At 41.5% G+C, this 23,675-nt stretch overlaps 2 protein-coding genes and 1 non-coding gene across 3 annotated transcripts in view; all 3 read left to right on the top strand.

Annotated features, from left to right (window-relative positions):
- Window positions 1-23,675, top strand: part of LOC140296621 (uncharacterized) — a 581,862-nt gene that overhangs the window by 314,852 nt on the left and 243,335 nt on the right. The window lies entirely within an intron of this gene.
- On the top strand, window positions 4,201-4,272 carry trnaq-uug (transfer RNA glutamine (anticodon UUG)). Its single transcript has one exon. It is a non-coding gene; the product is annotated as a tRNA-Gln (tRNA).
- LOC140292220 (NACHT, LRR and PYD domains-containing protein 14-like) lies at window positions 17,420-23,140 on the top strand. Its single transcript, XM_072379471.1, has 5 exons — window positions 17,420-18,060; window positions 18,150-18,323; window positions 18,795-18,980; window positions 21,239-21,400; window positions 22,143-23,140. The coding sequence occupies exons 1-5, from the start codon at window positions 17,558-17,560 to the stop codon at window positions 22,252-22,254; spliced, it is 1,137 nt and encodes a 378-aa protein (XP_072235572.1). The 5' UTR covers window positions 17,420-17,557; the 3' UTR covers window positions 22,255-23,140.

Genomic DNA, 23,675 nt, shown 5'->3' with positions numbered 1-23,675 from the left:
CAAATCCACACAGCTCCTCAACTCTGATCCAACTCTTCAATGTGTTTGACTTCATTCAATAATGGAGCTGAATTTCTGCTGACTTTCATTCTTTTCCCACTCTGTCTTCTGACATGATGGATTTAGTTTGTCATGTTGTTCTTCATCATGTTTCCATCATGCAAACAAAGTCCTGTCAGTGTTCAGCTCTCAAACAGTTCACCTTCAGTTCCACTGACACACTGATGCCTGTGAATTCATCTCAAACTGACATTTTTATCAGTGCTGCAGTCTGTCCTTCACTCACATGGGTTGTTCTGGATCACATGGCTGGAACATGAGATTTCCTCTGACCCACAAACACAACTACACTGCTGTCACTGTGCTGCTTATTGGGCTGTGAATGTTGTCAGAACAGCTTTTCAACAACAAGCTGAAGATGTGGCTGTTGTGCTGCTTTTGATTCACAGTCAGTGTAGACAATATGGAAAGTAGAGCTCAGGAGGTGCAGCTGAAGCTTTTGCTTCTTTCATCATTACTTATAGAGATGACACTGAAATGCTTTTGTATTCAGAGCTTTTATTGATTGTTTAAGGGTGACAGCTTCATGACACTTTCTCCAGTCTGACCCTCACTTGGAACACAATCAAACATACTGGGACATGTGGGAAAGGATCACAGTGTTCATACTGTACATATCTGAGAACATCCACAGAAGACACTTTATCATTTACATGCTGATTCTGTCATTTTAACATCTTTCAAAGTCAGATTTTTACTAGAAATGATGTTATACACTGTATGCTGACACGTAGAAATAATCCCATTCTGCTTGTAAGCAGCTCTGAATAGAAACAACCATAACTACACTGTTATTACTGTATTATGTTGATGCATGAAAACAGCTGAATGATTGTGCTGGAAACACTCAGAACAGCCTGAATATGTGGCTGTTGTGTTACCTTTGCTTCACAGTCAGTGTAGACAACATACAAAGCAGCTTCAAAGATACTTCCAGGTGAGGCGTGCAGAAAGCAGCTGTGAGCACCGTAACATACAATAAATACATTATTACTGACCTGGACACTGATACATTCAGATTCAGTTATCACATATTTATAAAGGATCTGCAGGTCACTGCTTCTGTTTTCATTTACATTTCACACAGCATTCATACAATCCATGTTTCCCACCATTGCCTGGGCTCTATTAACATGTGCTGCATATTATTTACAGTTAAGATCATAAAGCTGAAAAAGAGAGCAGAACAGCACACGTGATGACTGGTGACTGAGAACAGAGCACCATCGCTGCTGACATCACAAGAAGTGATGTCATCACTCATTATGACCTCACAGTTCTGCATGACATCACAATGGAAACATGTCATCAAAGGACATGACATCACTGTAGTTTATAAAAGCCTGAAAGACAAACCGCCTGAAAAACAACACTTACTTAAAAAGTCCTTTTTGAGTCAAACCAAAATATCCTCTCCTGCACTTCTGTGGGGTGACAGAGTAGATGAAGAGATTCTGGAGAATGAGTCTGAGGGTTTCTACATATTTCCCTTTGAAAATGGCAAAGAGCAAAGTTCTGAGGAAGCCGCCAACAGGCCAGAAGATGCAGAATCATCCCCAGGCCTCTGCAGCTCAACACAGCAAGAGGAAGTTTACAGACTCAGGAACCTCTCCCACTCCCTCTGTGGGCTGCACTCAGAGGGAATGGACTCCCTCCAAGGCCTCTGCTGCCACCAATTATGGCTCAGAGAAGTTTAAGGGGAATTTCTGCTTCCAGAGTAAAAGGAAAGTTTAAAGTAAAGGTTTAATTCCAGCAGCCTTAAAACTCTGTGGTGGACTGATCAAATCCATTGTGGAGGTGTGGATTTAGGGGAAAACCTCCTTGAACAGTCTGGTGTAATTGGGTCTAAAATACAAGTTGATGGTTCAGAAGAGTTTATTTTTGTTGTCAGCTCAGAGAGCTCGACTGGACAGAAACAGTCTAAATACAAATCAGGTTTCTACACATAGTTCTAAAGCTGTCACTGAGCACTGATGCTGAAGATGATCGTCCTGTTGGGACCAGTTGTAGGTTAGACTAAATACAGAGCAGCTTGAACAGGTACATATCATCCCTTTCTTCAGTAAAGCAGAAAGTTTGTGCTTTTAGAACAGGAAAAGTTCTCAACTTTTTGGAATATGCAGATTATATAAAGTACTGTGGTCAAAAGTCTTAAAACACACTTCATTCCTTTATGTTTTGCCAGGATTGTGTCATTTCTTTAAGTAGTCTTCAGGAATAGTTCTCCAGGCTTCTTGAAGGACATCCCAAAGCTCTTCTTTGGATGTTGGCTGCCTTTTGTTCCGTTCTCTGTCAGATGATCCCACACTGCTTCAATAATGTTGAGGTCCGGGCTCTGGGGAGGATTCATGCCTCCATAAGACCTGTTGCCACTGATTTTCAGTCCACTTCTTGTGTCATTTGGCATAGCTCAGCCTTTTCTCCCTGTTTCCCTTCCTTAAGAACGGCTTCTTGACAGCCACCCTTCCATGGAGACCATTTCTGATGAGGCTTGGGCCAACAGTAGATGGATCAGCTGAAGGTCCAGATGCATCTCTCAGGTCCTGTGTCAGGTCTTCGCTGGATTTTTTCCTCTTTCTTAAGGACATCACTTTCAGATACTGTTCATCTACTGTAGATAGTTTTTTAGGCCTGACACTTCTTCTTTTGTCCTCCACTTGTCCAGTTTCCCCAAATGTTTTAAGAACACACATGGCTTCTTTGCTAAGTTGTCTGTTATGTGTCGACACAACACTGTTTCATCCCTTGGGTTAGGAGCCTTTTTTCTGCTTGAATGATTCATAGGTCAGAGTTAAGTGGCTTAACAAAGAAAAAACACATTCCTCTGAAAATGCTCAGGTACAAGGACTGGACTGAAAAAGAGAGAAAAAGCAGAAAACGTCCAAAGAAAAACTCTGAGAGACCTTCAGAAAGCTGGAGAACTATTGATCAGGATCACTTTAAAGATGACAAGACAGTCAGAAAGAAATTAGGCTGGATCAGGAGTTTGTAATGAAACTAATTCCCACTGTTTTGCCTTTTAATGCGATGCGATACAACCCTTATTAAACAAGTTTAATGACATGTAGCTAAACGCTGATTTTTGCTGTAAAATACTCCTGAATACTAAATACTCTGAGCAGTGTTGTGCAAGTTCAAACTTAAACTTGTTCAAGGCTGAATTCAGTCTTCTTTCCCTCTTTTATAACTGGCATCTGTTTTAGGACGCCACTTTCTGTCAGTTTCTGTCGTGCTGGCTGATGTGGGAGTGTTGCTGTGTGCTTCCAAACATATCTATAACTACACATGTCTGGAACTATCCAAATGCATTTGTATATATGGTGTTTCTGCCCGTGTCTGGTGCAGAAATCATCGCACAGTCTGAAGCTTTCACCTGAGTGAGCATCAGTCTTATGGGGAAAAATAAGGCCACAAAACTATGAACCAAAACAGATAATCAGACACAATAAACTGATAACAAGTAGGACCAAAACAAACACATAAAAACAGCCAGAGACAAAGTCATGAATGAGAACAGAGACAAACAGAGACACAGCATATAGCAGTGTAGAAGTTTGCCTTTTGGGTATTTTATGTTACTTTTGCCTTGTTTTTTTAACCTGTTAGTATTAATGTATCTGTATGTGTGATACTGTTTTTTAAAGTGAGTGAAATTTCTCTATTTGGTGCAGCTAACATGAACACATGACAGATCAGCAGTAAAACTCCTTTTACAACATTAAATAAGAGGCGTCTGTGAGGTGAATATGGAGCTCCTGGCTGCATATTATTTGTCTGTTCCTATGAGCTGTCCCCAGGAACCACTCTGGAGCTCTGTGAGAATGCATTTCCAGCAGATAATCTATGTCGTAAAGTCATTTTTTGCAGGTTTTCAAGAGATTCTCCAATGCTGAGGTGTGAAACGGACTTTGGTGAACCACCAGCTGCTCAGGGAAAATGGCACCCTCCCTGTCAGGGAATCGAACCCCATTCCTCCACATGACAGGCGGATTCTAACCTTTGACCAGCGAAGATACAGAATGTGTTGCTTAACTGTCGTGCCCATATTAAGAATACAAGCTGTAAGAGCACCGCTGAAAAATTTAACCTTTATGTTGTCAAGCATTTGCATGACTAAGAGCGTAGTTTGACTGTGGAAGGGGTTCCATGGTGTAAAGGTCAGCACTCTGGACTTTGAATCCAGTGATCCGAGTTCAAATCTCGGTGGAACCTTCAGTTGTGCGCTGTCATGTTTATGTTCTGGAACGAAAATGAGTGGACAAGGTTAGTCACACCAGAGTATGTGATTGACCAATTCCAAAGAGAGGGCTTAAATTGCTTAATGTTGAAAAAGTGGAACATTCAGCTGAGAGGTTCTGTGCTATTTGCCTTCTCACCTCTGGGTGTCACTAATTGAACCTATTTGGTTCCTTCTTGCATATTAATTTGCAATGCATATATTTTCCCATGCTCTCCATTTGGAATTTGGACACAGAAGCCAAAGGAGAAGGAAACAGGAAAAACAATCCCATGGTAACAATCAGCGACAAGGAGAACTACTCAAAAGCCTGCACAATTAACTCGGTGCCCACCCATGGGCCAACCAATCATCCAATCAAGGAGCAGCAATTTCTATGGGTTTGGATACTCTTTCAAAAAAGTCCAAAAAATAAAAAAGCTGTTGATAAAACTGTGTGACTCAGTCCTTCAACACAAAAGGCAGGCAAAGGGAAATCAGCTGTCCTCTGCATCTAATCATAGGAGCAAGGCAGTAACTACCATAGAGGACACCGAGGTCGTGTCCTCTGTATTTTTTAAATTATTATTTTTTGTTTAAATTGTGGTGATTTTATATTTGAAGAGCCAAGAGTAGCGCTGTTTAATAAAACAGTTGCTCAGTTTGGGCAGACGTGCTGCGCGTCATCAACAACATGCACTGTCGCTATGGTAACTACCACACATAAGTCTGACTTTGATGTTGTTACCGTTAGTGAGTCAGTCAGTCACACCAGTCACTGAAAGAGGAGCACATCAAGCTAAACATGTAGGTGGAGAGCAGTTTAGGTGGTAGATGACTGTGAGAAAAAATGCATTCTAATGTGGAGATATTTTTATTGCAGCCCAGCGTCCTACTCGGATAGCAAGGAAACATGAATCAAAGTTTAATTTTGGTTAACTCCGTCAGTACCGGTCGTCAATCAATTTCCACCGGTTGAGTCAACATTCATGTTGCGATTGAAATGTCAGCGACGTCTTCGATTGAAAATTAATCGTTTATTCAGTGTTGATTTCTCAACGTTGGATGCTGAACCTGTTCTATATTTCTGCCGGATGCCGGAGCACAACGCAGCAACACTGCACAGAGCAGCTCGCGCGGGACAGGAAGTCGTGCGCAGAAACAAAATAAAACACCCCTTTAATTTTCAAAATAATAATAATAAATCATTTTCTGTGGTAACTTGCCCTTACTTCATGAGTCACCATAATGGTCCTTCAAAAAGCCTCAGAATGCCCCATTTTTACCTCAAATTCCAAAAGCTCTGCACCGCCCTCAAGGTTTTTTTTTTTAAGATTTCTGACACATCTGAAAACATGATGTTGAAATGGAGTATTGTTTTCATTTCTATCAGTTTAGTATTTGACTGTGTTTATAGATTCAAGAGTTTTATTTGTCACATACATAATCATACATAGTACAATGTGCAGTGAAATTTTCTTTTTACCTGCTACCAAGAATTAAAGATAAGAATTTAAATATAAATATGTCGAAAAAAAAGAACTTGGCACAATAAGTCCACACAAAATAAGAGAAAATGCTTCAGTAAAAAAGTGTCGAGTGTAGGGTATTAAAATATAAGTGTAAAAATGTACAATATTAACAATATTATTGACGTTAGCATTAAGGTGCAGGTGAGTGAGATCGTCCAGTTTTTTATATTCTTCACTAAAGGGAAAACAGGATAGGGAGGAAAAGGCTGAGCCAAACCAAGCTCATCTTTGGGCCAAGCAGCAAGAAGAGGAGCAGTGATAGAGGGAGAGCAGGTACTATAAAAGGAAGAGACTATGCCAGACCTGTGTACGTTTTAAAAGTCAGATGTATAATGCAGGATAATTGAAGTATTGTGTAAGATTATAATAGAAATGTGTTCAGAAGCTGGTTTTCCTTAACAAGAGTGAACAGATTAGACACTATCACCAACATGATAGTGAAATAGGGCTTGGGTATCTATTTTAAATACTGAAGGAAATATGAAGCATTTGTATATATTATCCCTCTGTCCCAGGACAGTTCATTCCTTTTTATTCCTAATCCATGACTTGATGAAATTCATTCTCCAGTTTTACATTGTAACTCATTTGCAAATCATTTAGGATGAGGCTGATGTTCTCTGATAACAAACAAAACAAATAAAAGTCATTATGATGTTGTTTTTGATCTTTTAAGACTCTGAAAATGGCCAGATTTAAATAACGGAATTAAAAAAATGTCCAGGGGAGCCCCTGAACCCGACTAGAAGTTCTGACTCATGACCTCAGTATTTTTGGGCCCTGCGTACGGCCCTGGCCTTGTGTTATTTCACCATTAATCAGTGTTCCAGCAGTGGTGGAACTGCAGAAAGGATCAATGGAGATGAAAGTGTGCATCACAGAACTCGAGGCCAGCTGCATATTCAAGCTCTTAGAAATGACAGTAAAAGCAATAATAACAGAGCGAGATGCTTTGAAGATGCTTTTAGCATCAATGTGCAAATGAATCTGAAACCAAACCCAGTCCAAGTGCTCAGAGACCAGCGCTCATCCAGTTCCTGCAGTCAATCCAGTGTCAGGATACAGCAAAAGGTTGAAAAAGAATCTGTTCCCCAGTATGAGAGATGACCTGCAAAGCAGAGAAAGGCACATTTGTACCAGCAGCAGCAGAAAAGTATGACCTACTGATAAATGTGTGGGTGAAATGGCCAGATGAGTTTATTCTTTTTGTGTTCACATCATAGCTGCTAAATTGTGTTAAGTTTAGTGTTATTTAAGTGGGAAATGTTCTTTTTCAGCGCTATTTTTCCATATTTTGCAAGCTATTACGTTAAATGTTTCAGTTTTCCTGTTGATCTTGTTCTCTGGATTTCTGTTCTTTTTCATCTTGAAATTAGTTCACTTTTGCACATCAGTCAGTTTGCTTCCTGTTTCATTTTGTTTGCTCAGTGCCTTGTGCATTTTATTTAGTTCTGCTTCTGCTTCACTCCTGGTTGCTGTTACTGATTGTATTAGTCATTGCCTCCCTCAACACATGTATGACCAGGGCTGCTCATTGAGTTCTGAATGAAGTTCTCATTCCTCTGACTCCTGCATGTGAATCTGGGTCCTCCTTCATCTACGAGCCGGTTAAGTTTAGATCACTAGAATTACCAGAAGAACCATCCTGGATTACTCTTTCACTGATGTTCCTGTTTTGCACATGAAGGACCACAATAACTGCACAATCAAGTCCACATGCAGCAACAAACTGTGGGGTAGATAATCATCAGCAGAGAGCCACACATGCACCTTCTGATAATTTTTACATTTTCATACCCCACTAAAGCCACTTCACTGCAGAAAGAGACAATTCTTTACATTTCACCACCACTCAAACACAACTCAGCTCACTGAGGCAGAATATTGATCCTAAGCTGAATAAAATCCTCTCTGTGGTCACTCTGGAAGAACACAACTGGCTCCAGTTCCAGCACTGGGAGAAGTTTGCTGCTGATGGTTTGATGTGAGAGCTGATAGAAGAGTCATGGACAGTTAGAGATGGAGCTTTGCTCTGGCTCTCATGTTCCCCACACAGTGGTTTTAGTGTCCTCACACTGATCCATGCTGCTGAATTCACATCAGCTCACACACACTTTCTACCTTCATCTGCACCTCAGCTGCAGCACGGTGATGCCCCTCAGTATATTTAAGATTTGTTAAAGCTGTACTCTTCATATTGGACCCTTAGGTGCTGTAACCAGAGATTATTGGTGGTTACACACATGATTTAAAACCCTTCCCTTTGTATTATAAATATATTAATTATGTTGATCCCTGTTGATCTCCAAATAAAGTTAAAGTGTGGAGTCTGAGGCAGAGGAAGCTGCTGGATTTCTACCATCAGTCCAGTAGATGGAGGCATGGAGCTGCAGCCCAGCACACACAGCATGATTCTGATGATGATGAAGCAACATCTCCCAGTTCACTTTGACTGGAAGCTTTAGTCACCTCAACATTTTGAAGACTTACGCTTTAGTTTTTAGAGGATTTTTTAACAGGAAATGCGAACAATGACAAAACTCTAAATGTTTGTTCTTAAACTACTTGAACTAAACCAAAAAGGAAAGAGGAAACAAGACTAAATGTTTTCCACTTGGATTAAACACAACAATAAAGTAAAACAGGAAAGTTACTGAAGACAAAGCTCAGACTCACAGTTTGTTCAAACAGAGCGTTAAAGAAGAGGACTCTCCTCTCCACAGACTGAGGCACAGCTGAGCTGCTGCCTGCAATGAGTCACAGCTCCACCCCTGATGGGGGCAGGGCAGGTAATAGGTGGGGATTTTCTCACCAACAGCAGGATTTGTTAATATTATTCACAACAATGGAAATAATTCAACATCACTTCTAAAATTATTCATGTTAACCACATGTTTTTATCAGTTCCTACTCAAAATGATAAATAAATCACAAACTTTCACACGATTCACATCCAGCCCATAAAAGTTTATCATTAATCTTATTTTTATTATCTTGTTTTGAACACTTTTGATTGGATGTTTGCTGTCAGAAACATTTAAAGTGTTTAGCTGCAGTCCAGCAGCTTCTATAAGTCACAATAACTTCACCTGATTCTCTGACATCAAGTGTTTCCACCTCACCTGTAACTCATGTACCAGCAGTGACCACTGAAAGAGATGAATTATCACCAAACATGAGTCAGCTTTGGTCCTGAATGCAGTACATTGAAAGCTTTTTCCCTCACACACAAACTGGGAAAAAAACACTTTTCAGTTTGCCTTGAAGTCTTCACCAGAGCTTTGGTTCTACGACATGAACAAATTAATCATTTTCTTCAGTTTTTTATGTCCAGGCGCTGATCAGTGATCGGACTGAAGGCCTCAGCTCTGTTTAAGCTGTTTGCTCTGCAGGTTAATTATTGGTGAATTAAAGTCATATAAAGCTGCAGCAGCTGACCTCTGATCACTTTAAGACTCTTTTATGCTTTGCAGAGTTTCAGAGTGACGGCAGCCTGCAGACACAGAGGACTGATGTCGGAGAAGCAGCAGAGGATTTCCTCTTCTTCCACACAGACCTGGTCCAGACAGCAGAGAGCTGCAGAGGGAAGAAGTTCATGGAAGAAGCTGAGTAAGTGACACTTCACATTCATTTAACAAAGTCTCCGAGCAGAGAGAGATTTCCTCTGCTGATGAGACACAAGTCATGTGAGCTGAGAGTAAACAGCAACAATCAGTGTGTGTTGATGAGGAGCTGCAGCTTGTTACCAACATGAAATGTTTTCCACTCAGTCTGCTGCTGTTTTCTCCTCCAACAGAGGACAATAGACTGTTTAACTTTAATTTGACTTATTTTATAATACTTATTTTATGAAGGATCATAATTCAGGTGTGTCTGGAGCCTCTGTGTGTGATCATGTGGACTCATCAGTGAATAATATTTAACAGAGAGGAGTGAGCGCCCCCTGGTGGTTCCTGTCAGACTGCAGTGATCCTGCAGGATGGATTTCTGGAGTCCTGCTGCTACTTATCTACAGTATAGCTGTTCATGTCAGTTCAGTCCTGCATTCAGCCCATCAGAGTGTTTCAGATATCAGATTTATCATAATGCTGCAGGTTCAGATAATCAGTGTGTGTCACTGAATGGAAATGCTTCATCATCATCATCATCATCATCATCATCATCATCATCATCATCATCATCATCATCATCATCATCATCATCATAATTATGATGTCTGTGCTGCTCCATGCCTCCCTCCAGTGGACTGGTGGAAGAACAGCAGCTGATCTTTTTACAGCCCAAATGATGGAGAGGAGGATTTGAGTTGATGTGCAGATGAATGATTTGTGTTTCCTCTGCAGATGAAGGTAGAAAGTGTGTGTGAACTGATGTGAATTCAGCAGCATGGATCAGTGTGAGGACACTAAAACCACTCTGTGTGGGGAACATGAGAGCCAGAGCAAAGCTCAGAGGTGAGATGACCATCTCTAACTGTCCATGACTCTTCTCCATGTCAGAGCTCAGCACTCACATCACCAAACCACCTTTATTCACAGGAACCAACCTGAACCTGAACCAGAACCTGAAACAGAACCTGAACCTGAACCAAGCTGTGTGTCCTTTAAGTGCAATGAGTCAATGGATCTACCTCTTTTATTCAAATCAGACCAACATCCATCCTTTAAGAGGTGAGCTGAGTGTAAATGTTGTAACAGAGTAAAATGTAGCAGAGTCAGTTTGAACAGTTTTTATTCCAGCATGTGTTTAATGTGAGCTCAGCTCTGTTTCACATCCATTTCTCCATTGTATTGGAAATGAACATTTCTTCAGTCTGTGGCAGTACATGTTGTGATCTTTTATTCACAATTGCTAATAAATGGATCCACCAAGTTTGTAATTATATTTTTGTCTCACAGAATTGATCAAAACAACTTTGTTTCTGGTAGAATTTTATGGAAAATCTTGACTTTATTAAAACAAATCTTTTTCTTTCAGGATCTCTCCAAATTTTCCAACTGAATTTCACATTGAACCTGAACCTGGACCCAGCTGTGTGTCCTTTAAGAGCAATGAGTCAATGAGTTTTCCTCTTAACTTCAAATCAGACCAACATCCATCCTTTAAGAGGTGAGCTGAGTGCAAATGTTGTAACAGAGTAAAATGTAGTAGAGTCCGTTTGAACAGTTTTTACTCCAACATGTGTTTAATGTGAGCTCAGCTCTGTTTCACATCCATTTCTATGTTCATATGTGAAGCGGTGCGTGTTGGATGTTTTCCACAAACACAGCCTCCATCACCTACCGCCACATTTAAACTTTGCTCATCATAATAATAATGCAATATATTTCTGTCTGTCACACATAGGAAATCTAAGTATTGAGTCCACTTTGTGCTGGAAATGAACTGTTGTACAGTCTCTAGCAGTAGATGCTGTGATCATTTATTCACATTTGCTAATAAACTGATACACCTCTAACTAAACAAACACATGTATGAGTTCATAACAAAATTGTGGACATCCACAACCTTTTCTTCTGATTGTTTTATTTTATGACAACACACACTTCAACAGCAAAGAGAACAGCAGACATTCTGCATCAGAGGTTTGAATCAAACAGCTTCACCTGTCTGTAGATATAAAGCTTGTAATACTTGGCACCACATCTGGAACCCTGACTCTAGTTTCATGGATGTGAACATCTGTGTGTGATGGAAGACTTAGTTTATTTCCATAGAAATGATCTCTTATTCTGTTACTTTACAAAAGCAAAATGGAGGGTTTATGATCTTTGCTTATTATTTATCATTTACTGTTCTCAGTGTATTTTAGGTTTATTATTTAGTTTTATTTCAAGATATTTAATTTAAATGGTTTAGATTAAATTCAACATGTGACATTTTGAGTTGATCACCTTCTGAGTTTTGACTGTGTTCTGGGTGCAGAGAAGATTATAATCTATGTTTTTTAATCAGGAGGAAGCTGGAGAGTGCTGAACCCAGCTGGTTATCCATGAAGAATACTTCCATATCTGACAGATATGGATACCAACAGGTAGCACAGAGGTAAGAAAGATTATCAAAATCTTGGGCTGTCATAGTTAACGCATTGATCGCGATGCGATTAATTAAAAACAATCTTTTTTGATCACGATTAATCGCTGAATTAGAGATTTAAATTGAATAAAAGTCACTAAGAGTTCAGAGTTCTGAATCTGATGTGTCTAATAACTGCAGTTTTTCATTCATTTAACTGTCATTAGGCCCTGTTCTGTTTTCGTTTGTTGTCTACTACCTCGTCAGGTTTAAGATCACATTTTTGTGACATTTTATGTACTGTCCATCCATCCATTATCTGCCGCTTCTCTGGAGGTCGGGTCGCGGGGGCAGCAGCTTGAGCAGAGAAACCCAAATGTCTCTGTCCCCGGCCACTTCCTCCAGCTCTTCCGGGGAGACCCCGAGAGCCATAGTCTCTCCAACGTGTCCTGGGTCTTCCCCGGGGTCTCCTCCCAGTGGGACGAGCCCGGAACACCTCCCCAGGGGGCATCCTAACCAGATGCCCGAGCCACCTCATCTGGCTCCTCTCAATGCAGAGGAGCAGCAGATCTACTCCGAGCCCCTCCCGGATGACTGAGCTTCTCACTCTATCTCTAAGGGAGATCCCAGACACCCTGCGGAGGAAACCCATTTCGGCCGCTTGTATTCGCGATCTCGTTCTTTCGGTCACTACCCACAGCTCGTGACCATAGGTGAGGATGGGAACGTAGATTGACCAGTAAATCGGGGATCTTCGCCATCTGGCTCAGCTGCTTCTTCACAACGATGGGTCGGTGCAGAGCCCGCAACACTGTGGACCCGCACTGATCCGTCCGTCAAACTCCCGTTCCATCCGTCCTTCACTCGTGAACAAGACCCCGAGATACTTGAACTCCTCCACTTGTGGAAGGATCTTATTTCCGACCCGGAGAGAGCATTCCACCCTTTTTATGTACTGTACTTTTTAAATAGACATTTCAAGTGGGTCTACAATGCACGTTTTTATTAAAAGACATTTTCTTTGTGTTTATTTGATTATAACTCTTAATATAGTACGGTGTACATTTTAGGACATCCTCAGGATCAGGCAATTCAGCGTCATTCCTCAGATGAAAAGGTGTCACCCTCGCACCAAAAGGCTTCATAAAAAAACTTTTCACAATGAACGGCCTCAGAAAAACAAATGTCACACTCAACGGCATCAGCTCAAACGTTGTCATTTAAAACAGCATCAGCTCAAAAGTTGTCAAAATCCTTTAAGTGTTTTGACAAGTAATTTAGTGTACTGAAATTGTAACTGTCTGTGCAATTTATTGAGGTATCGATAACTTGTGTTAGTCTGTCTGGTTTGTTTTTTTTAGTGAAAGTAACGCACACCACAGTTTATGGAGGTGCTGGTGAAGGAGCAAACATGGATAAAGGGAGGACGCCGCACACTCAACTCCAATTTTTTTATTTGACGTTTCAGACAGCAACAAGGCCATTGTCAAGTCATGCATGCTCATATAGCCAATATGAGGAGGTGCACTGTGTGCAATGCCACTAATTGCATGCAAGGCAAGGTGAAAGAAAAAAAAGGGGAAAAATAATAATAATTGACTCCTAACTGCAAAATGAGAAATAAAGCAAACCAATGATAATGGACTGACAACACACTGGAAAATCAATAAAACAAATATTTGTACATAAGTCTTATTCAGAAACAGTAAGTTTACACATTTCAGCATTGTGTATACTTCTTTGTGTCGGGGCTGACATCTTCAAAGAATGTCTGAAAAAGATGTACAACAAGCAAAATGTTATTGCTCAACCACAGTGCGACATTTTTAAATAAAGTTGGGTGCATGCCATTTAGGAGAGAGTGGGTAAGATTGACTTTTCATTGTCAAGATCACTAAATCCACACAGTTATATTATATTTTAATTAAATTGCGTCTGCTTATTTAAATTATTTAGTGTATGGGGCAGGCGTCTCAACTTACCCTAGAGATATTAATTACTTTGTTACTATCTACTCCCCACAGCTAAAACGGTGCACTTCCATGCAAGGTCTACTGTTGTAGCTCACAGATAGTACCACAAGTCACATATAAAACAACATAGCCTAATGTCATCTGCCGCTCTTTTAGTTGATTACTCGCCGGCTCTGTTGTAAACAAATGCACATGGCCAGGAGGTGGTTTAGCAAAACTGCGCAAAAGTGACTGGACTTTCATAGTTCCCCTTTGGTTCACATCAAATAGCAAATTTTAGAGACAGATTTGCGTTGTGAAAGAAAGAAAAACAAAATAAAATAAAACTTACGTTCGTGTCCTGTTCCAAATATGTCTAGGATCTTTCTGTTTGGAGCGGTTGCCATTGCAGATTCGGTCGCAAGTCGATGGCGAAGTTGTCTCTGGTCGACATCATTTATTTCCGCGATCAAACCATGGATTATATTACATCCATGGGTCAAACCCAGACCAAAGACTATCATTGCCTAGACTTTGCACCCGTGACATTTTTTCCCGGTGCCGTTTTACAACCTTTTAGCTGATGCCTTTCAGTCTGACGTTTTTTTTTCCTGATGCCGTTCAGTGTGACAACTTTTGAGCTGAAGCCGTTTTATGTGAGAACTTTTGAGCCGAAGCCTTTTTAAATGAGAACTTTTGAGCTGAAGCCGTTTTAAATGACAACGTTTGAGCTGATGCCGTTGAGTGTGACATTTGTTTTTTTTTGAGGCCGTTCATTGTGAAAAGTTTTTTTTATGAAGCCTTTTGGTGCCAGTCTGACACCTTTTCATCTGAGGAATGACGCCGAATTGCCTGATCCTGAGGATGTCCTAAAATGTACACCGTAATATAGAGTTTAATCGTGAGTTAACTTTGGAAAAATGTGATTAATTGCGATTAAAGTAATTGATTGTTTGACAGCCCCATTAAAATCATAACAAAGTGCTGCATCAGATTAATTTTGAGAATGTTTCACAAAAAGCTGTTTACATGTTTACCTGTGCTCACTAAAATTAGTCTTATACAATCAAACACTGACCAGCTCCACTCCAGGGCCTTTGTTCATGTGTTCTTCAACTGGAAGGAGGAGTTGAGATTCACAAAAATTTAATTCTGGACAAAAGATGTGCATCCTTCAGCATGTTGTTAAAAGTCTGAGGTACATATCCTGGCAACAAAGACAGACTGATCAAATCCAATATAGAGATCTTCTTGAACAATCTGGTTGGGATTAGGTCTAAAATACAAGTTGATGATTTAAAAGAAGCTACTGTTGTTGTTAGCAGACCCCGAAGGGGGACTCAGAACAAACTGGAGGGATCATATATCCCATTTGGCCTGGGGTCACCTCCAGGATCCCCCAGGAGGAGCTGTAGAGAGTCGTTGGAGAGAGGGATGAATGGGTTTTACTGATGGACCTGTTGTGTCCATCACATGTAAGAGATGACAGCATAGAGGATGTTCCCACAGCGGCTGTGTTCTTCTACCACAGCAGAATGTTGTCTAATGCATAAATAGATGGTTATATTAACAATGGTCCTGTGGAATTGTCTAAAGCTAGTGACATCTTCAAGTTCTGTTTAAAGCAAAACAAGAAAAACAGGCACATAGGCACATGTTGAATGACTGAAAACAACTTGTGAGAATATCTTGGTGGTCCACATCATTAAAAAGGTCAATAAAAGCACAATAAAATAGAAGCTACTGAAGCTCCACTGAAATACAGACAGAAATTATATTTCACTGTTAATAGTAGTGAGAGCAATCTTTGACAGAGTTGTAATCAACAATCTAACTAATATGACCTTTACCTTGTGTTTGTCTCTGTGTGGACAGACAGAATGTGAGCTCATTCTTCATGATTCCTCCACAGAGTGGACCAGCAGAGCTCAGAGGTTCCCAGTGGTCAGTCTGCCCAGCAGCATCAAACACAGCTGGACTCCATATTTATGGTCTGTACATGTACAACAACTACTTTTCCATCTATTCTGTTCACAGTCATCTCCATGCTGCACTTTGTAGACCAGTGGATTGTCAGTGTGTCCAACATGGATCTGACGTTTGGCTCCATGATTGCAGTCTGATTGGCTCATTCATATAGTATTCTGTTCCAGCTGCTGGAGGACAACATGGTCACTTTTGTGAAGGAGGAGCTGAAGAAGATCCAGAGGGTTCTGAATCCAGATTACCCAGAATGCTTAGAGGGTCAGAGGGAGGATGAGGATGAAGAGCAGAGGAGCAGCAGAGAGGCTTTAGTGAAGATCACAGTTCACTTCCTGAGGAGAATGAAGCAGGAGGAGCTGGCTGACCGTCTGCAGAGCAGTAAGAGGATTTCTCTAAAGACTTAACCTGCTGGATAAATGACACATTTACTGATGTCTCAACACACAGAACAACACATGTTCAAATACTCATTCTTTACAGGGTTGAAATATTTATTTACTATTGTTACTCTTTGTGTCCATTCAGAATTTTGTGGACGTAAACTTAAATCTGCTCTGAAGAAGAAGTTCCAGTGTGTGTTTGAGGGGATTTCTAGAGCAGGAAACCCAACCCTTCTGAATCAGATCTACACAGAGCTCTACATCACAGAGGGAGGGACTGGAGAGGTCAATGATGAACATGAGGTCAGACAGATTGAAACAGCATCCAGGAAAGCAGGCAGAGCAGAAACAACCATCAGACAAGAAGACATCTTTAAACTCCCACCTGGAAGAGATGAACCAATCAGAACAGTGATGACAAAGGGAGTGGCTGGCATTGGGAAAACAGTCTTAACACAGAAGTTCACTCTGGACTGGGCTGAAGGCAAAGCCAACCAGGACATCCAGTTCATGTTTCCATTCACTTTCAGAGAGCTGAATGTGCTGAAAGAGAAAAAGTTCAGCTTGGTGGAACTTGTTCATCACTTCTTTACTGAAACCAAAGAAGCAGGAATCTGCAGCTTTGAAGAGTTCCAGGTTGTGTTCATCTTTGACGGTCTGGATGAGTGTCGACTTCCTCTGGACTTCCACAACAAGGAGCCCCTGACTGATGTTACAGAGTCCACCTCAGTGGATGTGCTGCTGACAAACCTCATCAGGGGGAAACTGCTTCCCTCTGCTCGCCTCTGGATAACCACACGACCTGCAGCAGCCAATCAGATCCCTCCTGACTGTGTTGGCATGGTGACAGAGGTCAGAGGGTTCATTGGCCCACAGAAGGAGGAGTACTTCAGGAAGAGATTCAGAGATAAGAAGCAGGCCCGCAGGATCCTCTCCCACATCCAGAAATCACGAAGCCTCCACATCATGTGCCACATCCCAGTCTTCTGCTGGATCACTGCTACAGTTCTGGAGGATGTGTTGAAAACCAGAGAGGGAGGAGAGCTGCCCAAGACCCTGACTGAGATGTACATCCACTTCCTGGTGGTTCAGGCCAAAGTGAAGAAGGTCAAGTATGATGGAGGAGCTGAGACAGATCCACACTGGAGTCCAGAGAGCAGGAAGATGATTGAGTCTCTGGGAAAACTGGCTTTTGAGCACCTGCAGAAAGGAAACCTGATCTTCTATGAATCAGACCTGACAGAATGTGGCATCGATATCTCAGCAGCCTCAGTCTACTCAGGAGTGTTCACACAGATCTTTATAGAGGAGAGAGGGCTGTACCAGGAGAAGGTGTTCTGCTTCATCCATCTGAGTGTTCAGGAGTTTCTGGCTGCTCTTCATGTCCATCTGACCTTCATCAACTCTGGAGTCAACCTGATGGAAAAACAATCAAAGTCTCAGGAGTCTGAAACACTGAAAGAGACTCTCTTCTTCCAGAGTGCTGTGAACAAGGCCTTACAGAGTCCAAATGGACACCTGGACCTGTTCCTCCGCTTCCTCCTGGGTCTTTCCCTGCAGACCAATCAGAGTCTCCTACGAGGCCTGCTGACACAGACAGGAAGTAGCTCACAGACCAATCAGGAAACAGTTGATTATATCAAGAAGAAGTTCAGTGAGAATCTGTCTGCAGAGAGAAGCATCAATCTGTTCCACTGTCTGAATGAACTGAATGATCGTTCTCTAGTGGAAGAGATCCAACGTTACCTGAGTTCAGGAAGTCTCTCCACAGATAAACTGTCTCCTGCTCAGTGGTCAGCTCTGGTCTTCATCTTACTGTCATCAGGAAAAGATCTGGATGTGTTTGACCTGAAGAAATACTCTGCTTCAGAGGAGGCTCTTCTGAGGCTGCTGCCAGTGGTCAAAGCCTCCAACAAAGCTCTGTAAGCTATCATCATTCAAAAACACAGCTGTCTTTCCAACAGGAGAAATAAATAATGTATTACTTGTCACTTTGTTATTATCTGTTCAGGCTGAATGGCTGTAAGCTGTCAGAGAGAAGCTTTAAACTTTTGTCCGCAATGCTCAACTCCCCGTCTTCCAATCTGAAAGAGCTGGACCTGAGTAAGAACAACTTGAGAGATTCAGGGGTGAAGCAGCTGTGCGTTGGATTAAAGAGTCCACACTGTGAACTGCAATCTCTCAGGTTCGAATGCTTTGATACTGTCTGATTTTACATTATACCAACTGATGGTGTTATAAAAGATGAAAATATCCAGACTGAATAGAATATTGTAGAATAGAATAGAAACATTTACCTTTCAGTAGCCTGTCAGTAATTGAGCTTTTCAGTGCAGTCTTGGTGTCATTTATGGGATGAGAAACATTGTCCAGGCGTGATCATAGCTTGGCTAGCATTCATCCTTCAAATCCCCCTCAGCGTCTTCTGACCATTTCTTCACTCTGTGTGTGTGTCAGCTGGATTTAATGGGTAACAGAGGGGGTGTAGAGGTGACTGTTGTTGAGATGATTGTGGAGTTGGAGGTGGGGTGGGTTAGATGACAGGAGCTGCAGTATGGTTGATCCTACTGGAGAAGGGGCAGGTGACTGATCAAACTTGCTGAATAAATGTTTGGATCATTTGTTTACCATTCTCTGATTATGACTGTTTCTGCAGACTGAGGAGCTGTAATCTTCCAGAGATAAGCTGTGAAGCTCTGTCCTCAGTTCTCAGCTTCCAGTCCTCCAGTCCTTCCAGTCCTTTGACAGAACTGGACCTGAGTAACAACGACCTGCAGGATTCAGGACTGAAGCAGCTGTCTGTTGGACTAAGTAGTCTACATTGTAGACTGGAATCTCTCAGGTCAGGATTCATCATCCAATAGTACAGCTTATAAATATTGTAATTCTGGTTTACATAAGTAAATAATTAGATGTCTTGCTGTTTAATATAGCTGAACCAAGTAATTTTCCTCCCCAAAACGGTAGCAATTGTTTTCTACTTTGGAAATGTTTTTGAATATATATTGTAATTATTTTCTCACTTTTGAAACAATAATTTAAGTTTCTCTGGAGTCATTCAATGATTTTTGATGGGTTTTGTGTCTGGTCCTCAGGGTGAAAACAGGGCTCTTGGTAATCCATCTAACTTTTTATTGAGCAAAATTTCCCATCTTCTCTGTTGAACATCTTAAAGGGGAACTCCGGTATTTTTAAACCTAGACCTTATTTCTGACATGAAATACGTTTATCTATTCACCGAGAACAGTTTGGCGAAAGTCGGCGTCCTTCGGAAGATATTTAGATCCGCATATATCCATATAACGGGAGAGAGCAGAGCATAGACAATACAGCCTCTAAATAAGGCATTGTGTCTTTATTTCACCAATACTTTAAGCTGAATGAATGAACGAACGCATACTATTGGTCTGTTAGCACATAGACAGAGGAGGGGGAACTGGGTGTGCCAATCCCCAGTGTTGCAACTTGGCTCTAGGGATATGGAATGTCACCTCGTTTGTAGCAAAAGAGCCTGAGCTGGTGTGTGAGATGGAGCGGTACCAACTAGATATAGTTGGGCTCACCTCCACACAGAGCTTTGGCTCTGGAACCAAACCCCTGGAGAAGGGCTGTACTCTCTAATACTCTAGAGTTCCCCATGGAGGGAGGCGGGTGTGGGGATACTCACACACCCCTGGCTGAACGCTTCTACACTGGAGTTCCCCCCGGTGAGCGAGAGGGTGCACTGCGGCTGCAAGTCGCAGAAAGGAAGGTTCTGACTGTTGTTGTGCATATGCACCAATCTGCCGTTCAGATTACCCATCCTTCTTGGATTCCATTGTTCTTCTGTGGGACTTCAATGCCCTTGTTGGGAATTATGGAGTGATCAGGATAGATGTGATTGGGATGGCTGGCTTCCTGAACTAAATTCGAGTGGTGTCTAGTTTTTGGACTTCTGTGCTGGAATTTTCTCTCCGGGTTTAGGATGAGCCCTTGCCTCAGGCGGGTCACTTTACTGCAGCTGTAGGTCGCAGAAGGGAAGGATTTGGCTTTTGTTTGTGAGTATGCACCAAACTGGCTGTTGTGTTCTGGCTGTTGTTTATCTCTCTGAGTGGCATCCCACAGAGGGTGTCACCTGGGGATTCCTATGTTCTTCTGAGGATCTTCAATGCCCATGTTGATAATGACATGGCATGACCTGGAGAGATGTGATTGGGAAGAACGGCCTCCCTGATCTGAACCCCAGTTGTGTCTCATTTATGTGCGAGCTATGGATTGTCCATCACAAACAGTAACTCTTCAGTAACTCCAAACCCCTTTCAATTAATCTTGTTCCATGAATCTAGTGACAACTGAATAAATTGGTGTCCTGTGCTGGTTCTACTGAGAGGGGCCTGATAATTGATTTTCTGATTCTACTTTTAGAAACTCTGAGAGCAAAGTATTCTGTTGGGAAAATTTCCAACTAGATCTTTAAGATGTGATGAAATCCTACTCAATAGTCCTTCTCCGTATTTCCACATCCGAGTTTTAGCTTCAGCAACCACCGATGCTGCAGCCCTTTTAGCTACTCAGTGTCCCCCAGGACAACCAAGCCCGAAAGGTCCCCTTCTTGAGCTTGATGGGTTCCCTCAACACTCGCATCCACAGGTCCTCCAGTTACAGCCACGACAGGCACTAACAACCTTCAGGCTATATCTTTTGGAAGCTGCATCTGCAATGTAGGTCCTGAACATGTACCATTCAGATTTCATGTCTCAAACCTTCAAAGTAACTTTAACTGTTACCGTTTCATTAAGGTCTTTGAATCGCCCTGTGTCTGATTCCTCCCCTGAGGCCGATTTACTCAAACCCCTCCACCATGTTAAGGTGGTGATTCTACGAAGGGGGTGTACTGTTTCATTTTGTGCAAATATCAAATATATATTGCATCAAGGCTTTTTCTGTCACTTTAACAGCCTTATCTGAAAGATTCATGAGGAACATGAATATAGAAGTGACCCATGTGTGAATGTTTTAACACTGTCACTTTAACAGATTGATGAAGCTATTAATGTTGGGTATCTCATGTGAAAACAGTGTAAGAGTTTCAGCCATGTATGTTGTTTTGTATGTCTGCAGCCTGTCAGGCTGTCTGATCACAGAGGAAGGCTGTGCTTCTCTGGCTGAAGCTGTGACCTCCAACCCCTCCCATCTGAGAGAGCTGGACCTGAGCTACAACCATCCAGGAGACTCAGGAGTGAAGCTGCTGACGGCTGCACTGAAGGATCCACACAAACTCAGGTATGGAGAGGCCTGCTGCAGCATATTGGTAATGTGTCTTGAACAGATACAGAACCAAACTTTTCTACCACTTGAAAATATCTTGAAAGTAGGAACATTTATATTGAAAACACTGAATTGTTTTTTGACTACTAAGACACTGTTAACATTAATTTCCCCGGTTAATTGCCCTCAGGTGCCTTTTGTTGAGAAGTTGTATGATTCTTAAAGTATTTATACTACTTACTTGAGGGTGGATGTGTCCAATTACATAACCAAGGTACACCTCAGTCTTGGCGATGTGACATTTGTGTGCATTGATGACTAATTCAAAAATTTGGATCTGTTGAGAGACATCAGAGACATCATTAATTAATGACTTTGTGTTTCAATCCCACTTAAATGCTAAGATAAAGACTGTAATAAAATGCCAACACAAGCAAACCTGGGATAGTAAATGCAGCAACGTTACGGTGGCAGTGCTAAACTAAAACAACATGAGCACATGTAAAAGAAATGTTAATGGATAAGATGTGTCAGGGAAAAGTGGTGAGTAGATGAGATCTCACACACTTTGTTACAGTCAGTCAAGATTAAATGAAAATTTATTAAAATTTTCAACTGTGCTCCATTCCAGTGGATGTATCCAGATGTTTTCCTGGTCCTTTCTCAGTGCAGAACAATGTGTGTGTGAGAGCCATATAATGTCCATGTTTGCATGCTGAAAGAGACTGTGCTGCTCTGACCCCCCTCCTCCTTTCAGGGTGGAGCCTGCTGGAGAACGATGGTTGACACCAGGTCTGAGGAAGTGTAAGTGTGTTCTTCATCTGATTCATGACATCCAACCATCTTCACACTGTCACATCACTCATTGATCAAAGTGAACAGATGATAGATCAATAACTGCAGCTGGATTGTGTTTGTTCTCTCCATCAGATTCCTGTCAACTCACAATCGACACAAACACAGTGAACAGAAACCTGGAACTGTCTGACAACAACAGGAAGGTGACACATGTGGAGGAGGTTCAGTCATATCCTGACCATCCAGACAGATTTGACTGGTGGCCTCAGCTGCTGTGTAGAAATGTTCTGACTGGTCGCTGTTACTGGGAGGTTGAGTGGAGAGGAGGAGTTTATATATCAGTGAGTTACAGAGGAATCAGAAGGAGAAGAGAAAGTGATGACTGTGTGTTTGGACAGAATGATCTGTCCTGGAGTCTGAGCTGCTCTGATGGAGGTTACTCTGTCTGTCACAATAAGAGAGAAACACCCATCTCCTCCTCCTCCTCCTCTTCCTCCCCCTCCTCCTCCTCCTCTGTCTCTCACAGAGCAGCAGTGTATGTGGACCGTCCTGCTGGCACTCTGTCCTTCTACAGAGTCTCCTCTGACACACTGATCCACCTCCACACCTTCAACACCACATTCACTGAAGAACCTCTGCATCCTGGATTTGTTGTCTGGTACAAGTCTGTTTCCTCAGTGTCTCTGTGTTGAGTATAAAGAGTTTCCTCCTGTCAGAGAATCACTGTTGAACAGATAGTTCAGTCTGTACATGTCTGTCTCTTTCACTCAGAAACACCTTTTCAGATTCATGGATTCAATCAGTTTCTGTTTGAAACTCTTCTAAATGATTCCTTGGAAACTTCTTCCTCTTGCAGTCCTTTAAAGATGGAAGCTGCCATTCTTCCAGGATGTTGGAAAAGAGAACCGAAATGATCCTTTACAAACAATATTTTGACTTTAAAAGTTGACAGCACTTGCTTTGGATTGAAGGTTTGTGATCAAATAAAAATGCTATCGCTTATTCAACACAATTATGATAAATAAAGTGAAATAAATTAAGAAGTAAATTTGATATTAGCTTTGATATTATCCATTTTACTATTCTTTTATGTTGTACTGGAGACTCTGGAGAGTTGTACAGTAGTTGGATTGTTCCAGAATTGGAGGATAATTTAGGCTTTAAGAACCTGTAATACAGAATTTGTGAAAGTGAAGGATAAATGCAATCATCTAAATAAAGGATCAACTTTTCAATGACTTTGTCATCTTTCTGTAAAAAATGTCCAGTTTCTTTATGTCAGAAACCGGCAGGACACAGGACACACATGCAGGATCTTTTCAGAATAAGAAAGTTTATTTATAAACTTCTTAACAGGTGTTCCCAACAGAGAAACAAGAGTTATGAAAAATCTATGACACTGGTCTCAATAACTAAGGCAGAGATAAATGCCAGTATAAAACTTAATCAAATAAAACATTCACTCCACTCCAGGAGGAAAACAAAAAACTAT

The sequence above is a fragment of the Leuresthes tenuis genome, unplaced genomic scaffold, assembly GCF_036924035.1.
Source record: "Leuresthes tenuis unplaced genomic scaffold, fLeuTen1.0.hap1 SCAF_1, whole genome shotgun sequence".
Taxonomy (NCBI): domain Eukaryota; kingdom Metazoa; phylum Chordata; class Actinopteri; order Atheriniformes; family Atherinopsidae; genus Leuresthes; species Leuresthes tenuis.
The sequence above is the reverse complement of the archived record's forward strand: the minus strand, read 5'-3'. Positions and strand labels throughout refer to the sequence as shown.

What these genes read in the sequence shown, in the direction of transcription:
- LOC140292220 (XM_072379471.1), top strand. Translation starts at nt 17,558, where the DNA reads ATGGAAAAACAATCAAAGTCTCAGGAGTCTGAAACACTGAAAGAGACT. An exon ending in TGTGAACTGCAATCTCTCAG is followed by an intron (nt 18,324 to 18,794) that starts GTTCGAATGCTT and finishes CTGTTTCTGCAG; the next exon opens with ACTGAGGAGCTGTAATCTTC. An exon ending in TGTAGACTGGAATCTCTCAG is followed by an intron (nt 18,981 to 21,238) that starts GTCAGGATTCAT and finishes GTATGTCTGCAG; the next exon opens with CCTGTCAGGCTGTCTGATCA.